General features: G+C 35.5%; 1 protein-coding gene across 1 annotated transcript in view; it reads right to left on the bottom strand.

The window, feature by feature from the left end:
- LOC126969172 (piezo-type mechanosensitive ion channel component) overlaps nucleotides 1–23716 on the bottom strand; it is a gene marked incomplete at its 3' end in the record, with an annotated part of 77488 nt that overhangs the window by 12388 nt on the left and 41384 nt on the right. The window contains exons 13-25 of the mRNA XM_050814491.1: nucleotides 22354–22553; nucleotides 21072–21220; nucleotides 19603–19749; nucleotides 17099–17171; nucleotides 15598–15710; nucleotides 13349–13544; nucleotides 10936–11115; nucleotides 8256–8425; nucleotides 7654–7786; nucleotides 6558–6785; nucleotides 2977–3215; nucleotides 1107–1292; nucleotides 465–654 (exon numbers count right to left, since the gene is read on the bottom strand). Coding sequence (XP_050670448.1) covers nucleotides 465–654; nucleotides 1107–1292; nucleotides 2977–3215; nucleotides 6558–6785; nucleotides 7654–7786; nucleotides 8256–8425; nucleotides 10936–11115; nucleotides 13349–13544; nucleotides 15598–15710; nucleotides 17099–17171; nucleotides 19603–19749; nucleotides 21072–21220; nucleotides 22354–22553 — 2204 coding nt within the window. The remainder of the gene's footprint in view (nucleotides 1–464; nucleotides 655–1106; nucleotides 1293–2976; nucleotides 3216–6557; nucleotides 6786–7653; nucleotides 7787–8255; nucleotides 8426–10935; nucleotides 11116–13348; nucleotides 13545–15597; nucleotides 15711–17098; nucleotides 17172–19602; nucleotides 19750–21071; nucleotides 21221–22353; nucleotides 22554–23716) is intronic.

Here is a 23716-nt window from a genome sequence, read left to right as displayed (position 1 = left end):
CGTGCGGAAAATTAATCTTATCTGCATTATTTCTTTATTATTTTTATTTTCATCCTGCATATAACCTCCAATTGTACGAAGGATATATTTATCTGTATTTTAATAAATACATATAATGTGAATAAATAAGTAACGCTAATAATATTAATTTGAATTTAGTTATAATATTGTTATTGAACTAGTTTAATATATAGAATCCGACGCTCTGCTTTTTAACAGGTAGATAGATAGACAGACGGGCAAGGGAAAGGACTTTAAAAAAATATATTTCTAATTAAAAAAAAAGTTCTAAAAGCTCTTGAGATGTACTTAAATACGAGGTTTTCGCAAATTCTTTAAAAAACTACATTCGCTATGCGGGCGAAATTGTAATTTTCATTCGTCCCTATTATAGTAAACCGGGACTCATGATGAAAAGACATACTATCCGCACTTGTATCTATACTGATCTCGGGTTAAGTCACCTTATCATAGTGCATCTTGAGGAAGCGCGCGATGTTTCCGCCCGCGAACTTGTCCACGCAGCCGATGCCGAGTAGTTGCACCACCCAGCACGCGTGCTGCTGCATGGCCGAGTTGAAGATGCAGCCCGGGATCTGGAGGGCAGCCTTCACGACCACCACGCACACGTTGTACCGCACGAGCCACGACCACCTGACACAGGCCGACCAACACTGTACTCCGACAACTTGGTGCGCGACCGTCCCACGGCGCGACAGACGGTAGCGGGGGCGGGGTACTCAAGATGTCTGATATATTATTATAATAATATATAATATTATGGTGATATTTAATATATTGATAATATTATATCTATGATATTTTATTCAAGCTCAAGTCAAAATATAGGCGCGTTGGGCACTTTTTGGTAAGGGAAATTATAATGGGTTCACGTCACCGACATGCTGATGGCTGGCGCACGCGATAAATAAATAGTTGTTTTTCTTAAACAATAGTTCTTGCAACTAAAAGCTATGTGAAATATAACTCAACGGCAGAGAGTTCAGAGTTTTATTAGTCACATATATAATTCATCCACATCTGAGAAGTTTGTTAATAATCCTATATCAAATCTCATTAAGATTACAGCTTATACGAAAACTCACCACAGCAGTATAGCATGCTTTGGTCGTAGATAGAAGTCTGTGCCCTGCCAGAGGAAGATGAAGGAACCAATGAGGTAGCCCATGGAGAACAGGTTGACTCTGTTCGTTCCCGTCATGAACATAATGGCGAGAGTTACCCACAGCATGCCCAGGAACACCATCCGCTTGACAACGTCCAGCCAAGACCTAGAGAATTCAGAGAAAACATTTCACGTTAGAGTGTTGCGACACAACCCATTAAACTTTATAATTAACTAGTGGACCCAACAGACGTTGTCCTGTACACACGTCTTAAATTTGAAAAATCGGTCCAGCCGTTAGGAGTTCACTAACATACACATGAACAGGAAAATTATATTATATGGACGGAATTGAGAATCTAAACCAATCTCAAATTCACTGAAACAAACAAAAAAGTCATCAAAATCAGTCCAGCGCTTAGGAGGTAGTTTAATTGTGAATCTAAACCATCCTCGATTCCCCTTGAACTCACATAAAAAATTTCATCAAAATCGGTCCAGCCGTCTAGGAGGAGTTCAGTGACATACACACGCACACAAGAAATATATATATAAAGATTTACAGAATTCGTCTCAGCCGGAAAACGTTCACTGCTGGACTAAGCCCCACCCCAAAGATCGTCATGATGCTTGGTCCTGCGGTGCCCTCATCCATTCCGGTGATCTTAACCAGATCGTCGGTCTATCTTCTTGGGGCCTACCAACACTACGCCTTCCGGTAAGGGGTCGCCATTCGAGGACTTTACTGCCCCAACGGCCATCTGTCCGTCGAGCTATGTGCCCTGGCCACTGCCACTTCAGTTTCGCAACTATTTGCGCTATGTCAGTGACTATGGTTCTCCTACGGATCTCCTCATTTCTGATTCAATCTCGCAGGGAAACCACGAAAATTTATAAGATATCAATCAAGAAGAAAGGTTTCAATAATCACTCAAATCGATACTAATATAAATCCTTCTCCTAGAGATCATGGCGGAGGACTATCCCTTTAATAAAGCATTGAAATAACATGCTATCTTAAAACAGTAAATACATTTATTGAAATTTGAACGGTGCACCTACGGAAGAATATTTATATTTGTTTGCCTTTTATTCTGCAAGCAATAAGTCTGGGTCCAACAAATTCTTTTAGTTGTAATTTAGATTATACTCCAACCTTCGTTCTGTTTTTTAAAACCTACGTCATTTTACGAAGAAGTTGATATAATGAAAGAAGTTGCTCGCAACACGCGCGTTTGCAGAATGCCGAATAACAGTGGAATTCGACTGCTGGTATCAACCCTAACAACTCCCCGTGATACAAGCGGTAGACAATGACGTGTACATCATTACAATACACATAGCCGAGGCTAACCGTATGCTGAGACGCAGACGAAGTATGTTGAAAGGAAACCTAGAAGTAACCTCTTGCAACCGCCTCCACATGCCAAGAAACTTCAACTTGTGTAATAAAATAATTTTTAAAGTCTCTCGTACAGCGTATCTCGCTGACCTCATCCTAATTCTATGACCCCATATTACTCTCCAACTCAAACACGTCAGTTTTTTATACTAGACTACGCAAAAGTGTGTTGCTGTGTCGCAACAAGCGCTCGTAGCCTATGTCTGCCTCGTCTGCCCTTCCCTGCTAAATCTGTACTATGTTTTGCTGCGTCACATGCGTTTTGCCTATTATGGGTTTCTGAACAAGAATATTAAATCTTCCATGTTTCTTTAATTCCCGTCTCACTATCAAAAACTACTTTAGAAATCAATAATTATTTGACGAGTATTTAACAGCGATCAAATAACTAAAAATATTATTTAAAACTGTAAATTTAGACATGACAGTAATAAAAATAACTCCTCACCCAACATAGCCCAGGAAGTCTGGCACTGGATTAACAAACTCGGGTGTTTCCCAATCTTTGCCGATGTCCTCGCGGTTGGACCCTCCGAGATAATGATCACCGTACATGTTCTCAACCCTGAACACACGCAGCTGTCGTGAAGCGAACATGAGTAGGAAGAAGTCGAATATCAACTTGATTGCGTGCGGCGGCTCCGTAGCATACGGCAGGAAAAGCCAAGTACGTATATGTTTCATTTGCTGAAAAAGGAATGTAACTGTAATGGTAATAGGAAGTTAAGAAAGAAATATCATTTTAAATAAATTGTTACTAGAGGAATAGAAAGATACTGAATTACAAAATAATAGAACTTTAAATATTAGCAATTCAACTGATTTTGATATCAATGATATTGACGATATATTACGTAGCCAATTATTGTATGGGTAAGTTGGGGGGTTCTTTATTGCTAAGGATTACTACATTCTAAATAATTGTTAAATTCATCAAATTCAAATATTTTTATTCAAAGTAGGATTTAAAATCACTTATTCAACCTCAAAAAAGTACTATCCATTCGAAATTGTGTGCCTCAGACCTGCGAATAATGGGCGCAAGAAACACAGCAAGCTTTTTTTTCTTAATTTAGTATAACCAATTATTATTTACTATCGTTGCTTATAATAATCAAACAGCCTGAGGGCGTTCGCTCCATTCCCAGTTTGTGGTATCATTAAGAAACTCACTTATGTTATTGTAATGTTTACCACATAAACGTTTTTTAAGAATTAATTTGAATTCAATAACACATATTTTTTGTATATTTTCTGGGATCATGTTGTAAAAACATATACATCGCCCAATAAAAGACTTACTTACTCGACTTAACCGTGTAGTAGGCATAACAAGCTTATGTCTGCTCCTCTTGTTAAAATAATGATTTTCGCAGTTACTAGCAAATTCGTTGATGTACTTATAAACATATATTGAGATGCGATACTTATTTTTATTTCTTTAAATATTTTGTCCCTTAATGATTTATTAATCTTTGACTAACGCGAGTGTTACACATTTATTTATTTATTTATTTCATATAGGAAGACCAACAGCGTACAAATCAAATCAAATCAAAATATTTTATTGCAAGTCACATTTTACAGTAGGATGGTTGGTACATTAATGGGTTGACAATATGTGACGCCCTGCAAGGGTACAGCAACGTTATACATAAAATAAATAAGTCTTATACATTTTATACATTCTTATACTATATTGTAACTAATTCTCACACTTGTAATTAAAATATTCGGGTAAATCGTAGAAGCATTTTGAAACTAAAAAAATTTTAACATATCTTTTAAATAGAGAAGGCTTCTCTTTATTTTTAATTTCGTTTGGGATGTGATTATAAATTTTTATTGCCATGTGGGTTATTGCATACAATAGTTTTCAATAAAATCTAATAGTGACAAAAAGCCAATTAAAGGTCCTCACGGATAGCTACATATTAGTTTATAATAGTTACGAACACTTAAGTGAATAGTGTCAACGATAGAGATAGATATACTTACATAATAATTACATACTTATACCATACTTATGCTCTAACAATTCAATGAAAGTATTCGTTACTCAACATGTGCCTGGCCGATGCTACGCTTGTGCGGAATTTTATTAAAATTACTGCTCACTCGCCACAAGTAGGAATTTTGAAAATCCTGTATTTGGATTTAACTAATGGTGTATGTATAAGAGGATTGAAACGTAAAAGACTAACAGGGATATTCAATTTTATTAAAGCTCCGGCCGGACAGTCAAATAAATTGGAAGTAATTTTCAAGAGGAATGATATATCTGCTATTTCTCTTCTCATAGAGAGAGGGAGTATATGAAATCGTTTGCAAAGATTATAATAGTTTTCTGATTTAAAAGAAATTTTGAGTCGAAAACATACATACTAAATAAATTTTAATTGTATCTTCTGAATTCGTCTAATTTATGTATCGTATTGTGGGTTCCACACCTGGGAATCATATTCGAGTATACTGCGTACTAATGTGCAGTAAAGAATTTTAAATATTTTGATGTTTTTGAACGAAGCACATGTGCGTTGTACAAATCCCAGGGCGCTTGAAGCTTTCTTAACTATATGTTCAATATGATTACATATTAAACTCCAAGATCAAGCACGACAATATTTTTTTGTTAATGTTTGACTTTTTAATTTATAATACGATGGTATAATGTTATAGTTACGTGTGAAAGTAACTACAGAGCATTTGGAGGGACTACCATCAAGCTTGTTGGTTTGGCAATAGATGTCCAGTCGATCTAGGTCAGCTTGAAGGTTCTCAATATCATTAAGAGTCGCAATGGTATTAAATATCTTCATATTATCAGCAAAAAAGAGCAAGCGAGTGTTATGAAAGCAGGTGGAAATATCATTTATAATAAAGGACCAATTAACAATCCTTGCGGAACCCCACTGGGAATAGTTACCCCGCTCGAGATATAATTACTGATTACCACAGCTTGTGACCTTCGGTCAATATAAGATGAAAACCACCGATGCAAGTCCCCGACAATGCCGATAAGTTGAATTTTCGATAAAAGCATCTTATGGTCTATTCGGTCAAAGGCTTTGCTATAATCGGTATATACTACATCTACCTGGCTACCATTGTCCATGGCTTCAGTCAGAAATTCACTGAGCAAGATAAGGTTGGATACAGTAGATCTCTCTTTGAGGAATCCATGTTGAGATGGGTGGAAGGAGTTTTTTAATGAGTCGAACATCTGGGTGTGTATTATCTTCTCAAAGACTTTGGCTATTAGGCATAGCTTAGATATAGGTCTGTAGTTTAATACATCCGTTTTAGAACCTTTTTTGTGTATTGGTGTAATATAAGCTCCAAATGATTTGAGTTTTCTTTAGTGTTAATTCCGTCAATATTTGTCTTTAAACAATTCGACACGTGTTTCGCCTCTACACGAGGAATCCTCAGGACGTGTTGACTCGCCAAAATCTGGCACGAGACTGAATTAACACTAAAGAAAACTCAAATAATTTGGATAATTATGGATTTCCGCAAAGTAACGCCTACTTCAATACATTTTCGTAATATAAGCTGATTTCCAAATTTGAGGAAATGTACATTCAGTAAGAGATTTTCTATACAAGAGTGCGATGGGAATTGCAATAGTTTTAGCACAATTTTTTAAAATTATGGGTGCAATATGGTCTGGTCTTATTAATAGGCGAGGATGAGTCAATGTCGCTAGGAGTGAGAAATGTTGAGTGAAAAAAATTTTCTAAATGACTTACAAAGATTGTCACCAGCATCAGCAACACTTCCAAGATTCTGCACTGAGCTGGGAATGCTGTTAGATTTGGTTCGTGATTTTACGTAAGACCAATAATGCTTAGGATCCTTTTCGATAAACCTTTATTTTTATAGATAGACATTTATTTAAATAAGACAATTTTTAAAGAATTAAAACTGTGTTATCCATGGAACTATCTTCTCCTTTTCTATCAAGTTCAAATGAAGTTTGACAGAAAAGGAGCCGAAAAAGTTCGATAGCGACCGGTATACACTCACCTGGCCGTCGCCGCTCCAGGGATAGTTGACACAGAACTGCGGCATGAACCCCAGCGATATGATGTACTGGAAGGGCACGAAGAGCGTGACGAGCGCGGTGAAGGCGGGCCACACGCGGGCCAACGCGGCTCGCCGCAGCGACACTAGCGCCAGCAGCCAGCCGGCGTATATCACCGCATACACGTCCATACGGGACCCGATCACGCCCATCAGGCATATCAGCGTGATCTGTGGACATTTCAAACGTTTGTGTAAGGCGTTTAACAGTTGACATGATATTGTAATTGAAATGATTTGTGAAAAGTTGAAGCTGTAAAAGTTGATTTAAAAGAGAGGCAATGAGTTTCTATAAGAGTCTAACTACTACTACTAGACTAGAGATAAGACAAAAACAACCTCTCACAAGCGGGCACAGGCCTAGGTGTTGAACTCATCAGGCCTGATGCATATTTTTGAGGCCTGGGAGGAATCACAGAATGCACTTGGTATCTTCTGTGATTTATCTAAGGCTTTTGATTGTGTTCAACATTCAACGCTGGTCAGGAAGCTATGTTACTATGATATAAGAGGATCTGCGCTCGATCTTCTGATCTCATATTTAAATAATAGGATTCGAGGATCGATGTGAACGGCAGGAGATCTCCTGGGTCTCCTCTCTGTTTGGGGGTACCACAAGGGTCTGTTCTTGGACCCTTCCTCTTCCTAATTTATATAAATGATCTACCTAACAAAAGTCCGTACGCACCTTAACATTCAATGAAATGAAAAATGTCATGATGCAAGTCCACTTTCCAATTTTTTTTCATAATAATATTGACACACTCTTACACGAATCATTTTGCCCCCAAACTAGGCATAGCCTGTACTATGGGTGAACATGTGTGGTAAACATACATAAATACATCCATGACTCGGAAACAAACATCAATAATCATCGTATGAATGTTTGCACCTACCATGCTTCGACCTCTAACTAAGTGGGCATTGTCACTAACCACTGGTCTATATAGGTCGTCGTCCTATTTAAAAGTCTTTTTTTTGTATTTGATATGAATTAATATTTTTAAATGATAAACATAGATACTTGATATCTCACCTCAACTCCAAATTTATAAAAGCCATAATTGAATAAATATTGGATACAGTGTTTAACATCTTTGTCCGCTTCTTTGCGAGTTATTTCCGGAAACATCAGCTTCTCTTTTGTATTTGGCAGCAGTCCCAAGTCTCTGAAATTATTAATATCGATATACTTACCAGTGGGAGGCTCCTTTGTACAGGATGCCGGCTAGGTTATGGGTACCACAACGGCGCCTATTTCTGCCGTGAAGCAGTAATGTGTAAACATTACTGTTTTTCGGTCTGAAGGGCGCCGTAGCTAGTGAAATTACTGGGAAAATGAGACTTAACATCTTATGTCCCAAGGTGACGAGCGCAATTGTTGAGCCGCTCAGAATTTTTGGGTTTTTCGAGAATCCTGAGCGGCGCTACATTATAATGGGCAGGTCGTATCAATTTCCATCAGCTGAACGTCATGCTCGTATCGTCCCTTATTCATAAAAAAAATAATACTTAAACAGACTTCATCAACTTTATGAACAATTTATTCAAAGTATTAAATTTATTCCTCGTTTGCTCTCGTATCGAATAACTTAAAATTGCATTGCATTGCAATAGAGAGCCCGCATATTTACATACCTGTGTATTTGCTGCCTATAAGTGACGAGTGAGTAGAAAGTGATCAGAGCGATAAGCGCGATGTATCCCTTGAGGATCGTCACCAGAGGCTTGTCAGGCGTCACCTTCGTGAAGCCGACCCATTGTGCGTTGTTGAACGTCGTCAGGTTCATAGTGTTGTTTTCACCTATCTATAAGTAAATTGCGGAAACAATTAATAAATTAACACAGATATACAAATCCAGACTGCAGTTAGAGGCCTCTGAAGAAATAAGCCATTTTCATAATCATTATAGGCGCATATTTTGCCGAACGCTGGACGTTTATTTATTTTTATTTATTTAAGATGTACCAACAATAACTCAACATAACATTAACAATTGATTTGCACTTACATACTAATTCTAGGTTGGTTATTCTAATTAGGTACATTCAACATTTTAATTATGAAAAAATTAAGTAACTTAGTAATAAATCTCAATTCTAGAAATTATAAAGAGGTAAGTGTGAAATTACAAAAAATAAAAGTAAGAATTAATAAGTCATTAACAATCAAATACAAACTATTATCTACCGTGGTCGTTATTTTTTCTAAAACTTTATTTCTAAATGACTTAAACGTGTCGTGAAAAATGTCAACGTCATGATCGTTGATATCATTGAATGTTGTAGATATTCTATTATAAGGACCGTATTGTTTCACATTCGTTCTAGAGTAATTATTTGAAAATATTTTATTAATCGGTTGTCTTGGTAAACATCTTGGAATGGAGAAATTTAAGATTTTAGATATTATGTTGACGTTGACAAAATGCGTCACCCATCGCTCTCATGTTAAGTATGTTGGGAACTTAGATCATTTATTCGTCTAGATAGAATGACACAGCTGTGAAAAACATTGCAGCATGAACAACTAATCCAAAATCTAGATGATTGTGGAGTCAGGGGTCCGTTACTAAAGTGGTGCAAAAATTTTCTCACAAATCGTACATTTACTGTTAAAGTACAAAATACATACAGTGACCCCAAAATGGTGGCTGAGGGAACGGCTCAAGGATCAGTCCTGGGTCCCCTACACTTTTTATCGTATGTGAACGATTTGGGAAACTGCCTAAAATACAGCACGTGTTACCAATTTGCAGATGACACTTGCCTTATTGTGTCAAGTAAAGATATCCATAGACCATGTGAAGATCTTCAGTCTGACTTGGACACGATAACTAAATGGTGTCATGATGCTGGTTTAGTACTAAACATTAGTAAAACTAAGCTCATGATTATCAAATCACCCTACATCAAGCACCCTACACCAAAATCTATAATTTCACATAATCATAATTGTCTGCATGGGCTAGGAACCTGTAGGTGTCCTGCAATTGATATAGTGGATACACATAAATACCTTGGCCTAATAATTGATTCAAAATTCAACTGGAGCTACCACATCGAACAAATTAGCAATAAGTTACGCCAGTTCCTAGGAAATATAAAAATATTAAAAAATAGAATTCCCTTTAAAGTAAAAATTATGCTTTATAATTCATTAGCGGAATCCTATATTCAATATGGCCTAACAAGCTATGGCCGTACATATTCCTCATATCTGAAGCTAATATACAATCTTCAATTAAAAATTTTTAAAAATACATTATCTGCAAATATGTTTCGAAAATTAAAACAAAACGAAAATGAAATATTTAAACATTGCAATATCTTGCCCATTTATAATAAAGTTAAGCAAATGCTATTGAGCCAATACTTTTTTAATAAAAAATAAGATTGCAAAAGATAGAACATCCTATACAAACAAGAGCCATAACTCAGAACCGGTTGTCGATTCTCCGGGCCTGCAACGTGTACGGCCAACGAACTGCCGATTACCTAATACCTCGCTTGCTAAATGAGCTGCCCTTCATTGAGCGGCAAAATTTAAATACTAATAACATTAATTATAGAATAAAGGATTACCTATTACATAAATTATAGCAGCTAAGAGAATTTGAACCTGCTAAGTCATATTTATAAGTTATATTTATTCGTTTTTAAGTCTTTTAAATTATTTTCACTGAGTTCATTTAATTTATAGCATAAGTTCTGAGTTGTGACGTATTATCAAGTGTTATTAGCATTAGTTGTTAACCTTTGTGGTTTTTTTAGATGCTAATTTGACCTAGTTTTATATCGGTACATGTAATATGATAAATAAATAAATAAAAAATCTACCGGTAAATTGTAATGTCACGGCTTTAACAATATACCATTAGATATAATATATGATATAATATTAGAGATACCAGTAATACAAAATGTTTCTAGGGCGGTGTAAGAGAAATTTCTTAGGAATAAGTGCCGCTGATCATGGCCATATACTCTTGATAATGTCTACAACTTTCTTTTCTTTGTTTATATTTTACTATGTCTCCTTTGCTATTTAATTAAGTCATATTATTATATGTATTTTTTTTTTCGACTTTAATTGGATATTTTTAGAATAATAATTATTTAATATTAAAATATTTTAAGTTTACAATAAGTGAACTCGCTATTCCTCACACTTAAGTTTCATGAGGATTGCTTAAATTGTATAGTAGTTTCTTTCTTGTATATATTGAACAATAAAAAAAAATTAAAAAAAAACCTGCGACATATATAAATTGACGACCATAAATGTGTTACGTAAATGAATGAGCATTGTACATACCACAGTGCAGTTGACATCGAAGTAGGAGTGTTGGATGTACTTGATCTGGTACACCATCTTGGCCATGAAGTAGACGCTGATGAGCGCTGATATGAGCAGCACGCAGAACCTCTGCTTGCGAGCACTCAGCAAGGTCGCGGGCGTGAGTATCAGCATTATTGGTACGTGCATAGCAGAGACCTAGCATTCATTGATTAAATATTAAAACCAAACCACAAGATACATAAATACAGTGGTGGACATATAATTAGAAACACTATCTTAAACAGTATACAAGATGCTTTGCAGCAACATTTTTTATTTGGAAATGATGATGAAAAAATCGAATTGCATAAAATATTATGTTCAATAACTGCCGTTTAAACATAAAATTTCGTACAAATAACTAAATGTCTTTTAATGTATAAAAAGTAATGGACAACTAATTAGAAACAAGTCTAAGACGGAAATACGCTGTTCCCTAATAAGAAGTTTGACATTGTTGGCCTCGTGTTTAGGGTCATAACCATAAAAGATTCAGGTTATAGGCATATGGACGTCAGTGTAGGGAATAATGATGTCTTCTTATATGTTTTGGTACTAAATTTGATCCATTGTACCTTCAATCTTCCAAGGTGCAACTCCACATCCGAAAAGACATCCCCATACATTGATATTGAAGCCACCGTGTATTTATAATAGAAAGTATTGTTTATTAGAGACGTCTAAGTCAACACAGCGCTTGAATTTACCATGTTAATTTTGTATCATCTGAGAATAACACTTTTTTCCATTCTCGTACCGTCAAATTCATTTTTAATCTGGTTAGAGTCATTAAATGGGTCTTGTTTATCAATATGTACGACTAGCATATCTTCCCTGGTCGATGTTTTTCTCAGTCGAGTCATTCTAAGAATGTTTTCAAAAGTTCCGTGTCTTCTATAATAGTCAATAGCATTAAAACTTTCTTTACAGAACATTTGAAATGGTCAGCTATTCTCCTGTACGTCCACTTTTGCAAATTGCAAATTAACAAAATGCAAATTAACCATTACTTGTCTATTTGAAGCCTCACAGCTTATATTTTTGCCCATTTTTAACAAAACTTATTTTACACAATGAATACAACAACTATTTGATGTTCAATTGCTGCCAAATCAGTAGAAAAAGCTAATAAAGAAGTTTTTTTTTAGAATTCCAAAAATGGAACGAACCATAGATATTTTTCTAAATTGTTTCTAATTAGCCGTCCAAGGGATCAGAAACGTAAATTACACCTAGAAAAGTTTAAAATCTTTTTGTGATTAAAGGTTACATATAATTTGATTTTTTAAATATTTTAAGAGTATTTTAATTGAGTGGCTATATTCTTGCATTATTATTAATTATTTGATTTACATATTTTTCACGAATATTGTACGTTGATTTTACACTTCCAAAATGCATATGAAGTGTTTCTAATTATATGTCAGGACACAAAAACCGGCTTGAAGTGGAGAGCAGAATGTTATCACGTTTAAAAGTGTTTCTCAGCTTATATAGATATAAATGGCTGTTTGTTTCTGAATAAAATAAAATAAGACAGCACTTTGAATGATTGTAATTAGGTTTATTTTTACATTTCACTGCTTTTGTTATTGAGAATGCTTAAGAGCAAACCTACGCCTAACACCTAAGTGTATGACTGAACTTAAGCCATTGCTAATCAATGTTATGAGTTCAATAAACATATTCGTTTTCATTTACGCGCTTAGTATAAAATAATAAGAGAGGCTCATCGACTGCTTCTGATGACGTAATCTTTGTTTCTCAATCGTGATGTGTCAATCGCAATGAATAACTGAAGACTATTTTTCTTAGTTATTCTAGCAAATCCTAGTGACGTAAATAGCTCTCTCATTTCTCAAGAAGCTAGTGAGAAGACTCAAAAGAAGCTAGAAGTGAGGGTTATCACTTAAACATAACAAATTGTTTAGATTTGTTGAAAGCCACAACCTGAGAGTTGAACAAAGCATATAAGATTTTATGACGATACGTCACTTGAACGGTTAGCTCAGTTGGCAGACCACTCGCACGGAACGCTAGAATTCGTGGGTTCGAGTCCCGCATCGTTTATAAAAAATCGTTTTCAAATTTTACTTGTAAACATTTTGAGTTAGTATAGTGAAAAGCTAGTGTGAAACTAGCATTTACTTAAAGTAAAGAACACTAGAACATAGTGTCTTCCTCTTAATAAAGACACTTTTAGTTTTATACTACTTGGTCTAATTAAGTTAAAATTAAATTGCTTATATGCCTAAGGCTAGATTGTAATTAAAATGATAAAACTTAGGTTTTTATCATAAAAGGAAAAAAATAGCTTTTAGTTCTTGTGAGTGAAAACAACCCCACAGTTCGTCCTACGATGGAGACAGACGTAGGAATTATTACTTACATTAAAGACGCACATCAGCATAAGCGATATGAATATGATCTTGATGAGGTGAATGTCGAGGAACAGGAACACCTTGTCGGTCCACTGCAGCAGCGCCACCTTGAGGCTGGTGAACGTGGACTTGAGCCACGGCAGGAACTTGATCGAGTCGTGTTCCGTTATCGTCGGCGCGTACGAACGACTTTGTGATGGTTTCCTGTTCAGTTCAACAATATCGTTCAGTTACAATAGAATTCGGAAGGGCTGCTCCATAGACCAAGTATAGTAACTAGACATCGGTTTGGCGTGGCCAACATGAAACAGATAATATCCTATATATATATAGGTACATAATATAACACAAGTGTTCTTTCACTATCACTTTTACAGCGTAAAACACAACATTGCACCATATTTCCTTCGATTCGAATCAAAATTGTCACTGATGATGAATAAATAGTGGATATTTCACTCGTTTCACAACAATAATAGCTTATTTTTATAGACGCAAATAAAAGTAAACAAAATATCTGTGCAGCGCTGTCAAGTTTGTTTAGCACACCAGGTGTGCTGACCTTGAAAAAACCGGCACGCAAGGCGAAACAAAAAATCTCTACTCATTTCTCATTTCTTTACATAAGACTCGCATAAGTTTTTCTTTTTCTCGTGTGAGTGAGACAAAAGCTATCAATTAGTCTAGTTACTATACTTGGTCTATGAGCTGCTCAGACACATGACTTCACTCTGTCACGTCCTTATAATTGCAATTTTGTTTATAAATAAATTGATATCACTAAAGCTCTTATAATGTTATTTCACTTGACTTTGCTTGTCACATTAAATTTCGTTCATGTAACTTTATAATAATTTCCTTTTATAAATATTAAATAAGTCGTGACACTTTAATAAAATTTGTAGTTATAGTATAAAAATATTACATTTTCACTTCTCATGCTCTGAAATTGCTTCTTTGTGCTCGATATAGGTAGCACAAAATCGATTTTTGTGCACAAGTGCATTAATGTATCTACTCATAAATGTATCTTTATTAAGGCAAAGAAAATGAGCCATACAGCCAAACACAATAAAAAGTTCTGGGATAGAATTTGTTATTTTATAATATTTACTTTAATTTATTTGCCTCATGGGTTTTTTAGGACATAAAAGATATCAAAATTAAAATTAAAATACGGTAGGTTATTTAATTCATTAAATATATATATTCATTCGATTCGATCATAAGAGGAGAGGGGTGTTTTATAATTTACATTTAAGTCGGTTCGATTCCCAGACGAGGCAAGTAATTTCTAGAAAATCTTTGAATGCAGAATTACTAACTTTTAAAAATAACATAACTTTGGGACACCCTGTATATATATGTATGGCTGTATAGTTCTGGAGCCCAAGCCTAATTAATAACAATGTAGTAAGATACAAAAAAGCGGCGGGAAACAGGTCTTTTTTTTTCGTGCGTTTATTAATTTCTTCAAATTTGCTAAAATTGTTAAAAATTTCCATTTTATAACTACTGTTTTATTTCCTCGCAATCGAAATGAAAAGCAGAGTTTATAACTCGTCCACAAAACCATTTTATCCTCATTTAACTAGGTAACGTATACCAGCTAATTAGTCTTTAATTAAACTTATCTTAATATAAAATATTTAGAAATATAAAAAATATTTGAAAATATAAAAATTAAATAACTATTCAAGTTAGTTTATAGTTTTTATGGAATAAGACAAATGATGGTGGTAAGTAAGCACAGCCCATAAAGTGAAGTTGCAAAAGCAACATCTGATAAATCACATGGCATCACAAACGGCCTTTTAATCCGGCTCGTGTCGTTGACTTCTTATTACTGCGCAAGGAAGGACATTCCACAGGTTTGTTGTACGTGGGAGAATGTTCCTTAAAAAACGCACTATAGAAGAACAATATGCATTGTAGAAGAACGTTTTATAGTTCGGAACACATACCTGTGATAAATGCGGTAGAAGACCCACAACAAAGCAAAGTCTCTACGCAACACCAAGTGATCAAGACGTTCGATCAGTACTTAATCCTCGGCGATTCGAGCTGCTCTACGTTGCACGTGGTCTAATGATTCCAGCTCATGATGGGATACATGAGACCAGAGATGGGAGCAATACTATATTATATAAGGCCGGACTTGCTCCTAAAGGCCCATAAGCTTTTTTGTATATTTTTTTGATTTTAAGTCACATTTTAAGAAAAAATATATATTTATTGATAGTAAATAGTAAATGACCTGAGAGACTTCGGCGCAGGGTTGGTCGATGTGCCCATAGAGTTATCAGGCTCGGTCGCACTGGCAGGCTCGTCCGTGACTGGACGTTCCTCCTCTAGAGGCAGCTGGGGCAACTGAAAATAATAGATAATTTTTTAATGAATCAAACTTTGAAAACAGCCGTTGAACATCTCAGAAATTATTTCTTTCACGACCAATTGTACCTACGTGGAGGCTTAAAACAATACTAGCTGACCCGGCAAACGTTGTTTTGCCATATAAACTATCATTCACGCGATAGTTTTATAAGTAATAAAATATTGCCTATATAATAGCCTGTATATCATTTTGTTCTATTGTCAATAGTTTTTGCAGCGCACGCAAAAATAGGTTTTCGATTTTACACCATGTGTTACAAAATAGCAATTTTATTACGGATCCCTAATTTTGAAAAAAAACATAGCCTATAGCCTTCCTCGATAAATGGACTACCCAACACTGAAAGACTCATTCAAATCGGACCAGTAGTACCAGAGATTAGCGCGTTCAAATAAACAAACAAACACTGCAGCTTTATAATATTAGTATAGATGTAAATTGAAATTTTGTTTACGTGGATGTTTGGAATGAATGAAATTTCTTGTGCGGTGTTTCCGGGACGATACGACAAGGGTACCTTCAAAAAAAGCGCGTACACCTTCCTTAAAGGCCGGCAACGCTCCTATGATTCCTCTGGTGTTGCAAGAGAATGTGGGCGGCGGTGATCACTTTAACACCAGGTGACCCGTACGCTCGTTTGTCCTCCTTTTCCATAAAAAAAAGAACTGTCGCCTCTTTATTAAATATAAATATTGTATAAAAATCATACCGACGCGAGACGGTCGAGGTCAACAGTTAAACTACACAAGAGTCCACAGTTTCATACACAACTGCACTGGCCTTCAAAAGTAAGTATCACACTTTTAAAATTGGGATAACGTTTTAAGTTCACAAGATATACTTTCGAAATAAAAAGGACTCCAAAGAGAATTTAATTTTGTACATAAAAACTTTATAGTCGGTAACCTTTTTCAAAGTGGACGTTTCCGAATTACAATTTTACCATTCACATTTTTCTTTCTATTTTAAATTTTTTTCAACATCGATGGGTCTTGTTTTAAAAATTTATGCTAAAAAGCACATAACATTTATTTATCATGCCTCTTTCAGTTGAAGAATGTGCTAGGATCATGACTTTTCTGGAACTTGGCATCAGTATGCGTCGCACTGCAAGGATGGTGGGTGTGACGGTACGAACGGTCCAGAAGGTAAAGCGAATAATTTTAGTTTCTAAGAATTAAAGCCTATAAAATTTGCAACAAAACGTTTTTAATCTTAAATCTCTACCTTCTATAGTTAAGAAAAAAAATTAATTTGAAAAGTGTGATACTTACTTTTGCAGGCCAGTGTAGTTACTAGATGTGACAACAGAAAATATTGTTTCTATTTGCTCGTTCAAATAAATGACAAATATATCACTTACATCGTCTTTAATCGTAGAGGCACCGCCCTGGCTTGGCCGCGCGGACCCCATGTCTCTGGGTGTACTGTCGGCTCTGAAATATTCAAAATAGAAAATTATCCAGGTGTCCGGAACATTTATTAACGAATGTTGTTTACCACGTTTCCATAGAAGGCTATATTAAACAGTAAAAATATCCAATAATATCCCAAGGGGTAACCCCTAACCTTTAGGCTAGAAAATTCTGGTCAAAAGAATAGAAACTGTTTAAATCGAAAGTTAGATCTATTAAAACATCTTGTTTCATCTTCATCGTTGTTATAAATGTCATCTATCGAGCAAGAAATTACAGGTTCAAGCAATAGGATTCTGTGACCAATACAATATGTTTTCCAAGTGGTTGTGTTTTATTATCGAGTATATTCCGAATGGTATGAAACTAATAATAATGTTTAATCAGTTGATTCTGACAACGTGACACCAAGTGACAATTGTACGTGTCGATCTTAATTGGTGAATCTGTTAGTACTCGTAGTATTTTTTTTTATGACAATAAGGGACGAGACGAGCAAGATGTTTAGCTAATGTTTATTGATATGCCCAGCCCATTACAATGCAGTGCCGCTCAGGATTCTTTAAAAACCTAAAAAATTCTGAGCGGCACTACAATTGCGCTCGTCACCTTGTGACATAAGATGTTAAGTATTATTTGCCCAGTAATTTCACTAGCTATGGCGCCTATTTCTACCGTGAAGCAGTAATGTGTAAGCATTATTGTGTTTTGGTCTCAAGGGCGCCGTAGCTAGAAAAACAGTCAAATTAAGAACACATTTATCGAAGTAGCATAAGATATATACACACATCAAAAAAGTCTAAGCAACATCCATGATATTACAAATTTATCATTTATATTAATTAATTTCAAAGTCTTTATTCACTCAAAGTGCATAGGTACGAAAACTTTTTTGTTATTGATGACATACTGGCTGGTTGAAAAAAAAAATCGATTGTTTTGTTTTTTTTTTTTTTTCATAAAATTAATTGAAAGGGAATTTGTTTGAATTTAAGTGCGTTTTTATTGCTACATTTAGTCTTGATTTTATAATTTTACCAACCATTTAAATAAAGTTAGCAACAAAACTGAATTGTTAGATATTATTTATGTCATGGAGCAACGTCATTTGACGGCAAATGAAATGCAAAGAGCTGTAGGGATGTTGCAAGCGGGAAGTAATCAATCTCAGGTATCTCGGCACTTTGGCATTCAAAGAAGTGTTATTTTTCGTTTTTGGCAGCGCTACAATAATACAAGGGAACCCGCTGAACAGCATTCAGGCCGTAAAAGGAGTACAACCACTCGGCAAGACCGGTACATACAACTGACTGCAAGACGCCAGCCGATGTTAACCGCTCGAGAGATAAGTTTGAGGCTATAAAATTCAAGTGGTGTTGATGTAAGGGACTTACAAACTGTGACAAACTGTGCGAAATCGACTGCATGAGTACGGCCTACGAGCTCGACGCTCAATTAGGTGCCCACCGATACGTCACAGGAATCGCACTCGTCGAAATGAATGGTGTAGAGATCACAGAACATGTACCCAGGAACAATGGGATAAAATTATGTTTTCTGATGAGTCGCGATTCGGGTTTAGGCCTGGTACAAGAAGGGTGCGAGTGTACCGTCGCGGTCGGCCCGGAAATACTGAAAGGCTCAGGTGCATTCAGGAAGTTCATAAATACAGCGGCTCAACAGTTATTGTATGGGCGGTTATTATGAAGAACAGGCGAACTGAGCTCGTTTTTGTAAATGGAAACATGAACGCTGAAGATTACGTTGAGGATATTCTCAGACCTTATGTCCATCCATTTGCACAAACCTTTGGCTCCGATTTTACGTTAATGCATGACAATGCGCGTTTACATACAGCTCGGCGAACCAGTCAATACTTGGCAACGGAGAACGTCCGGGTATTACCCTGGTCTGCACAATCGCTAGACCTCAACCCCATCGAGCACGCATGCTCCAGAGACGTGTTTTGAAGGACTTGGACGGAGTGGCAATAACCCAACAGCTGAAGGATTTGCTACGATTCCATTGGGAGCGAATACCGCATGATGACCATAAACAGTCTCATTAATTTTTAAGTTACCGACAAGTTCTGAATAGCAGAGGAGGATGACCTATTCAAAACTAAAAAAAACTAAAAAGTATGGACTTTGTATTAAATTATCCTATTCTTTCACAATAAATTAATTTTCTTTAGAAATTTCATTTTGTTTAAAAAGATGTTTGGTTGCTTATGTACCTTAGTTTCTGCAGTATATTCCTATATTGTTAATTTCTGTTATTAAAAGAACTTGTAAGGACAACAGCTGTTATTTTTAAATCATAGGATCCTAAAAATATTATTTTAAAAATAAAATACAACGTTATAATGTGAAAAACCATCCTAAAATTTAAATTAGTACATGTTGCTTAGACTTTTTTGATGTGTGTATAATAAGTCTATATAATATGGTACCTTGTCATAGCGAGATATGATAGGGCCATGAAGTCCTTGTGGAAGTAGTGGACTTGCATGATTGTGATGATGAGGAAGAGCGTCGGAGTGAGCAGCTTCACGAACAGGTCCGCCGGGTGGTACGGCTCCAGCCCGAGGTCGTGCTGTCTATAAAATATATATTCGTAATTAACTATTAATTACATACATAATTTTAGTTTATTTAACTAAAATTATTATTACAAAAATACACTCTGTACTTAAGTCATAAGTAAAATCTATAACCTATAACCGTATAATTATTATATATTTATACTAGCTGACCCAGTAAACGTTGTATTGCCGATATTAAAATCGCGATACAAAAGTAACTGTTGATCGTAGATGGGTGAAAATTTGAAGTTGTATGTATTTTTTAATGCTGACTCATAATCAAACAAATTTAAAAAAAAATGTCAAAAAAATTAAAAAAAAATCGTGTGGACCACCCTTAAGATTAAGGGGGATGAAAAGATGTTGTCCGATTGTCAGACCTACCCAATATACACTCAAAATTTCATGAGAATCGGTAAAGCCGTTTCGAAGGTGTTCGGTCCCGCACACACAATTTTATATATTAGATTATAATTTTATAAAAGAATAATATATACTCTACAAACTAAACCGAATCCGAAAAAGTACTTTATAGATTCTTTGTCTATCCGTTTGCGGGTAGGTATGTCTGAGGCAAAAAGCAAAACTTACTGAATGCATTAATTTTAATTTTCATGAATATAAAGAGGAGTTCGGGATAACATAATATATCATAGGCTACATATTAATTTGTTATGTTTTAAGGTTGTAACCCTCACTTCTGAGAATAATTTCACACATAAAACTGAAATCAAAATTTTTTTAACGATGCGGAACTCGAACCCGCGACCTTTCGCGTTCCGTACGAGGGATCTTTCAAACTGAGCCAATCGTTCGAGTGACGCATCGTTGATAAGTCTTGTATGCTTTGTTCAACTATCAGGTTATGGCATCAACATCATCATATTATCAGGCTAGATAGTATTTTGGTAGTTAGTGTCAACGCGGAGGACGCGGACGTCGCGGGAATTAGCACTAGTTGTCAATAGTACAAAATAGTACATAATTTATCAATTAATTGAAAACACACTTTTTTTGAAAATTTACTGAATCAGGCGTTATTTTGCGGTAATCCATTCAAATTTTGTGAATTTTTTGAGTGTAAATTCCGCTTAGATTTATCGTTAATCAATCCCACATGTGTTACGCCTCTACATGAGGCATCCTTAGGAGACGTTGACTCGCCTGAATTCTGGCCCGATTTCAACAATTTTTTATTCAATATTTTAATTTAAAGAATAATAATAATAATATTATGCTTAGGCACTAATTGATATTAAAAATATGTTATAAATCATTACAGATATGATAGTTTATAAAAAGCTAAATGGAAATACATAATAATACTGAATACTTACAACTGTTCGTTGATCATAAGATATTTTTCAATAATCTTAGAAAAGTTGTCGAACTGGTATATGTAAATGAGTATAAGATTAATCATTGAATATATGATGACTGTTATCCAAAACATGTACATCAATCTTCTCCACCAGTACCAGCTAATCTGAAAAAGATATTGTATCAAATATCAGCATATAAACTTTATAATTATTAATTATTTTTAGTACTACAATATATATTATTACTATGCCGCCGAATTTCATCTTCGCACGACACGCCACAAATTAGGATATCATCCCCACCATCATGTGTGGCGGTCCTCCACAGTGCGATTTTCAAGGAGCTTTCTTCCACGTGCTACGAAGCTGTGGAATGAACTTCCTTGTGCGGTGTTTCCGGGACGATACGACATGGGTACCTTCAAAAAAAGCGCGTATACCTTCCTACAAGGCCGACAACGCTCTTGTGATTCTTCTGGTGTTGCAAGAGTATGTGGGCGGTGGTGATCACTTAACACCAGGTGACCCGTACGCTCGTTTGTCCTCCTTTTCTATAAAAGCAAAAAAAAAAATAGTTATATAATGTCCTTGTCATCTACAATGTTTATCACGGAAAGGTATCTGGATTGATTACAATTAAGTCTTCTTTTTTTATGGACATTAGTTGATCACCACCGCCCACGTTGCCTTGCAACACCAGAGGAGCGTTGCCAGCCCTTTAGAAAGGTGTACGCGCCTTTTTCAAGGTACCCGTGTCATATCATCCTAAAACATCGCACAAGGTAGCTATTATCAACGAATTATTGTAATTCTACAAATTATATTTGTAACCAAAATTTATGAACGATGCGGGGCTCGAACCCGCGCCTCTCGACTTCCGTCCGAGCGCTCTAACAAACTGAGCCAACCGTTCCAATGACGGCACTTGTTGAACTCTCAGGTTGTGGCTCCATCTACAGGATCTACTTTACAGTTGACCTGTTCAACCTGAATAATTGCATATAAGGAAATTGACTTGAGATGTCGCTCTTTCAAATAATAATAATATTGAGACACTCTTACACAATTAATTATATTGCCCAAAACTAGGCATAGCTTGTACTATGGGTACAAGACAATAATATATTTAATACGATAGTCTTACTTAATCATAAATAAATCTAAACATGCCGCGGGTTCGATTCCAGCATTGTTGATAAATTTTGGTTACAAATTTAATTTGTATAACTAATCCCAGAAGTGAAAGATACCACTTAAATTAAATAACAAATTATTGTAAAACTTTGCGAAATAATACCTGGAACATAAGGATAAATCCGAGGAAAAGGAACATGTAGATAATTCTGAATATGGTCATGCGGTCGCCGGTGATGCCGATCACGAACAGCATGATGACCACGACGTAGATCCAGTAGTGAGCACACAGCGCTCGCAGCCACTCGCCGAATGCTCGCAGCAACCGCGAATGTTTCTCGCCTTCGCGTTGGCCTTCTAGTGCTGATAATATAAAACAACGTGGGAGATTTATTATTATTATTTTATATTCTTCTTTGGCGTAATAAAACAAAAATTCTTAAAAAAAAATTGTCCTCGTGCTATTTTATGTTTGTAGAAAACATATTATTATAAATGAATAAGCCAGTGGCTCGTGTTATATCGTATCGTAGGGGACGTTTTTGGAATTTCGTGGGCTCGAATGCAAAGACGCAATTTGAGAATAATTGAGGTGCGGAATTCATAATTGGGCAAAAAATAAATTAGTAGTTTTTTTCGCTTCAAATGTACCTACTCCAATAACTTGCCATTTTATAAATAGTTATATCAGAAACGACAATTTATGACACTTATTCTCGCATGAACGTAATCATGCGAAAATCTAGTGACAATTTGTCGTTTGTGACGATTAATCTTTTAAGTTAATTTATACGTCTAGATAGACTATGACAGCTGTGAAAACGTCGAAAAAATTGCGGGAAACAGTTAACCTCTAATTTCAGCAACGCACGTAGTTCAAAACAAAGTGATATACATATCGCGAATGTAAGACGTAACTGGAAATGCACAGTATAGTTGTTGCACAGCCTGTTTTCATGCGTTGTCTAATAGCAAGAGAATAGCTTATACAGACGTATAAGTTAACTATTCAATTAAAATGCTTCAAGAGAACTGGAGGCTCTTAACAGATAAAAAGACGGAATGATCATGCTTTTTTAGAATCCCAATAGTCTATGAATGTGGTAAGATGTATATTGTAAGAAAAATTAAAAAGGTGCGTTTTAAAAAAAAAATATAAAATATTATGAGATAAAATGTGGAGGAGAACTGTGAGAAATTCTTAATTTAAAATTACCCATAGCGAGACCTGTATCACGAAAGATTGTATTACAAAATATACCATTACGTATATATATATATTTAACTTAATCATAAAAATGAGAATCCTTTCACGCAAACTGTAGATTCTTACATTACATTTGAAGATTTAATGAATATTCTAAAATAAATAAAATTATGGCGCAGTTTTTTATTTTATCTTGATACTAGTATCAGTCATCATATTAATTATATTTTTTTATTTGCGAATAAGTTCGTGACGTCTAAGCTGTTGCTATAAATTCCGTCAAGCGGCAGTTGACGTCCCATTTGCCGATCGGCGCCCG

Source organism: Leptidea sinapis, chromosome 17, assembly GCF_905404315.1.
Source record: "Leptidea sinapis chromosome 17, ilLepSina1.1, whole genome shotgun sequence".
NCBI lineage: Eukaryota > Metazoa > Arthropoda > Insecta > Lepidoptera > Pieridae > Leptidea > Leptidea sinapis.
This window is presented reverse-complemented; position numbering and strand designations above follow the sequence as displayed.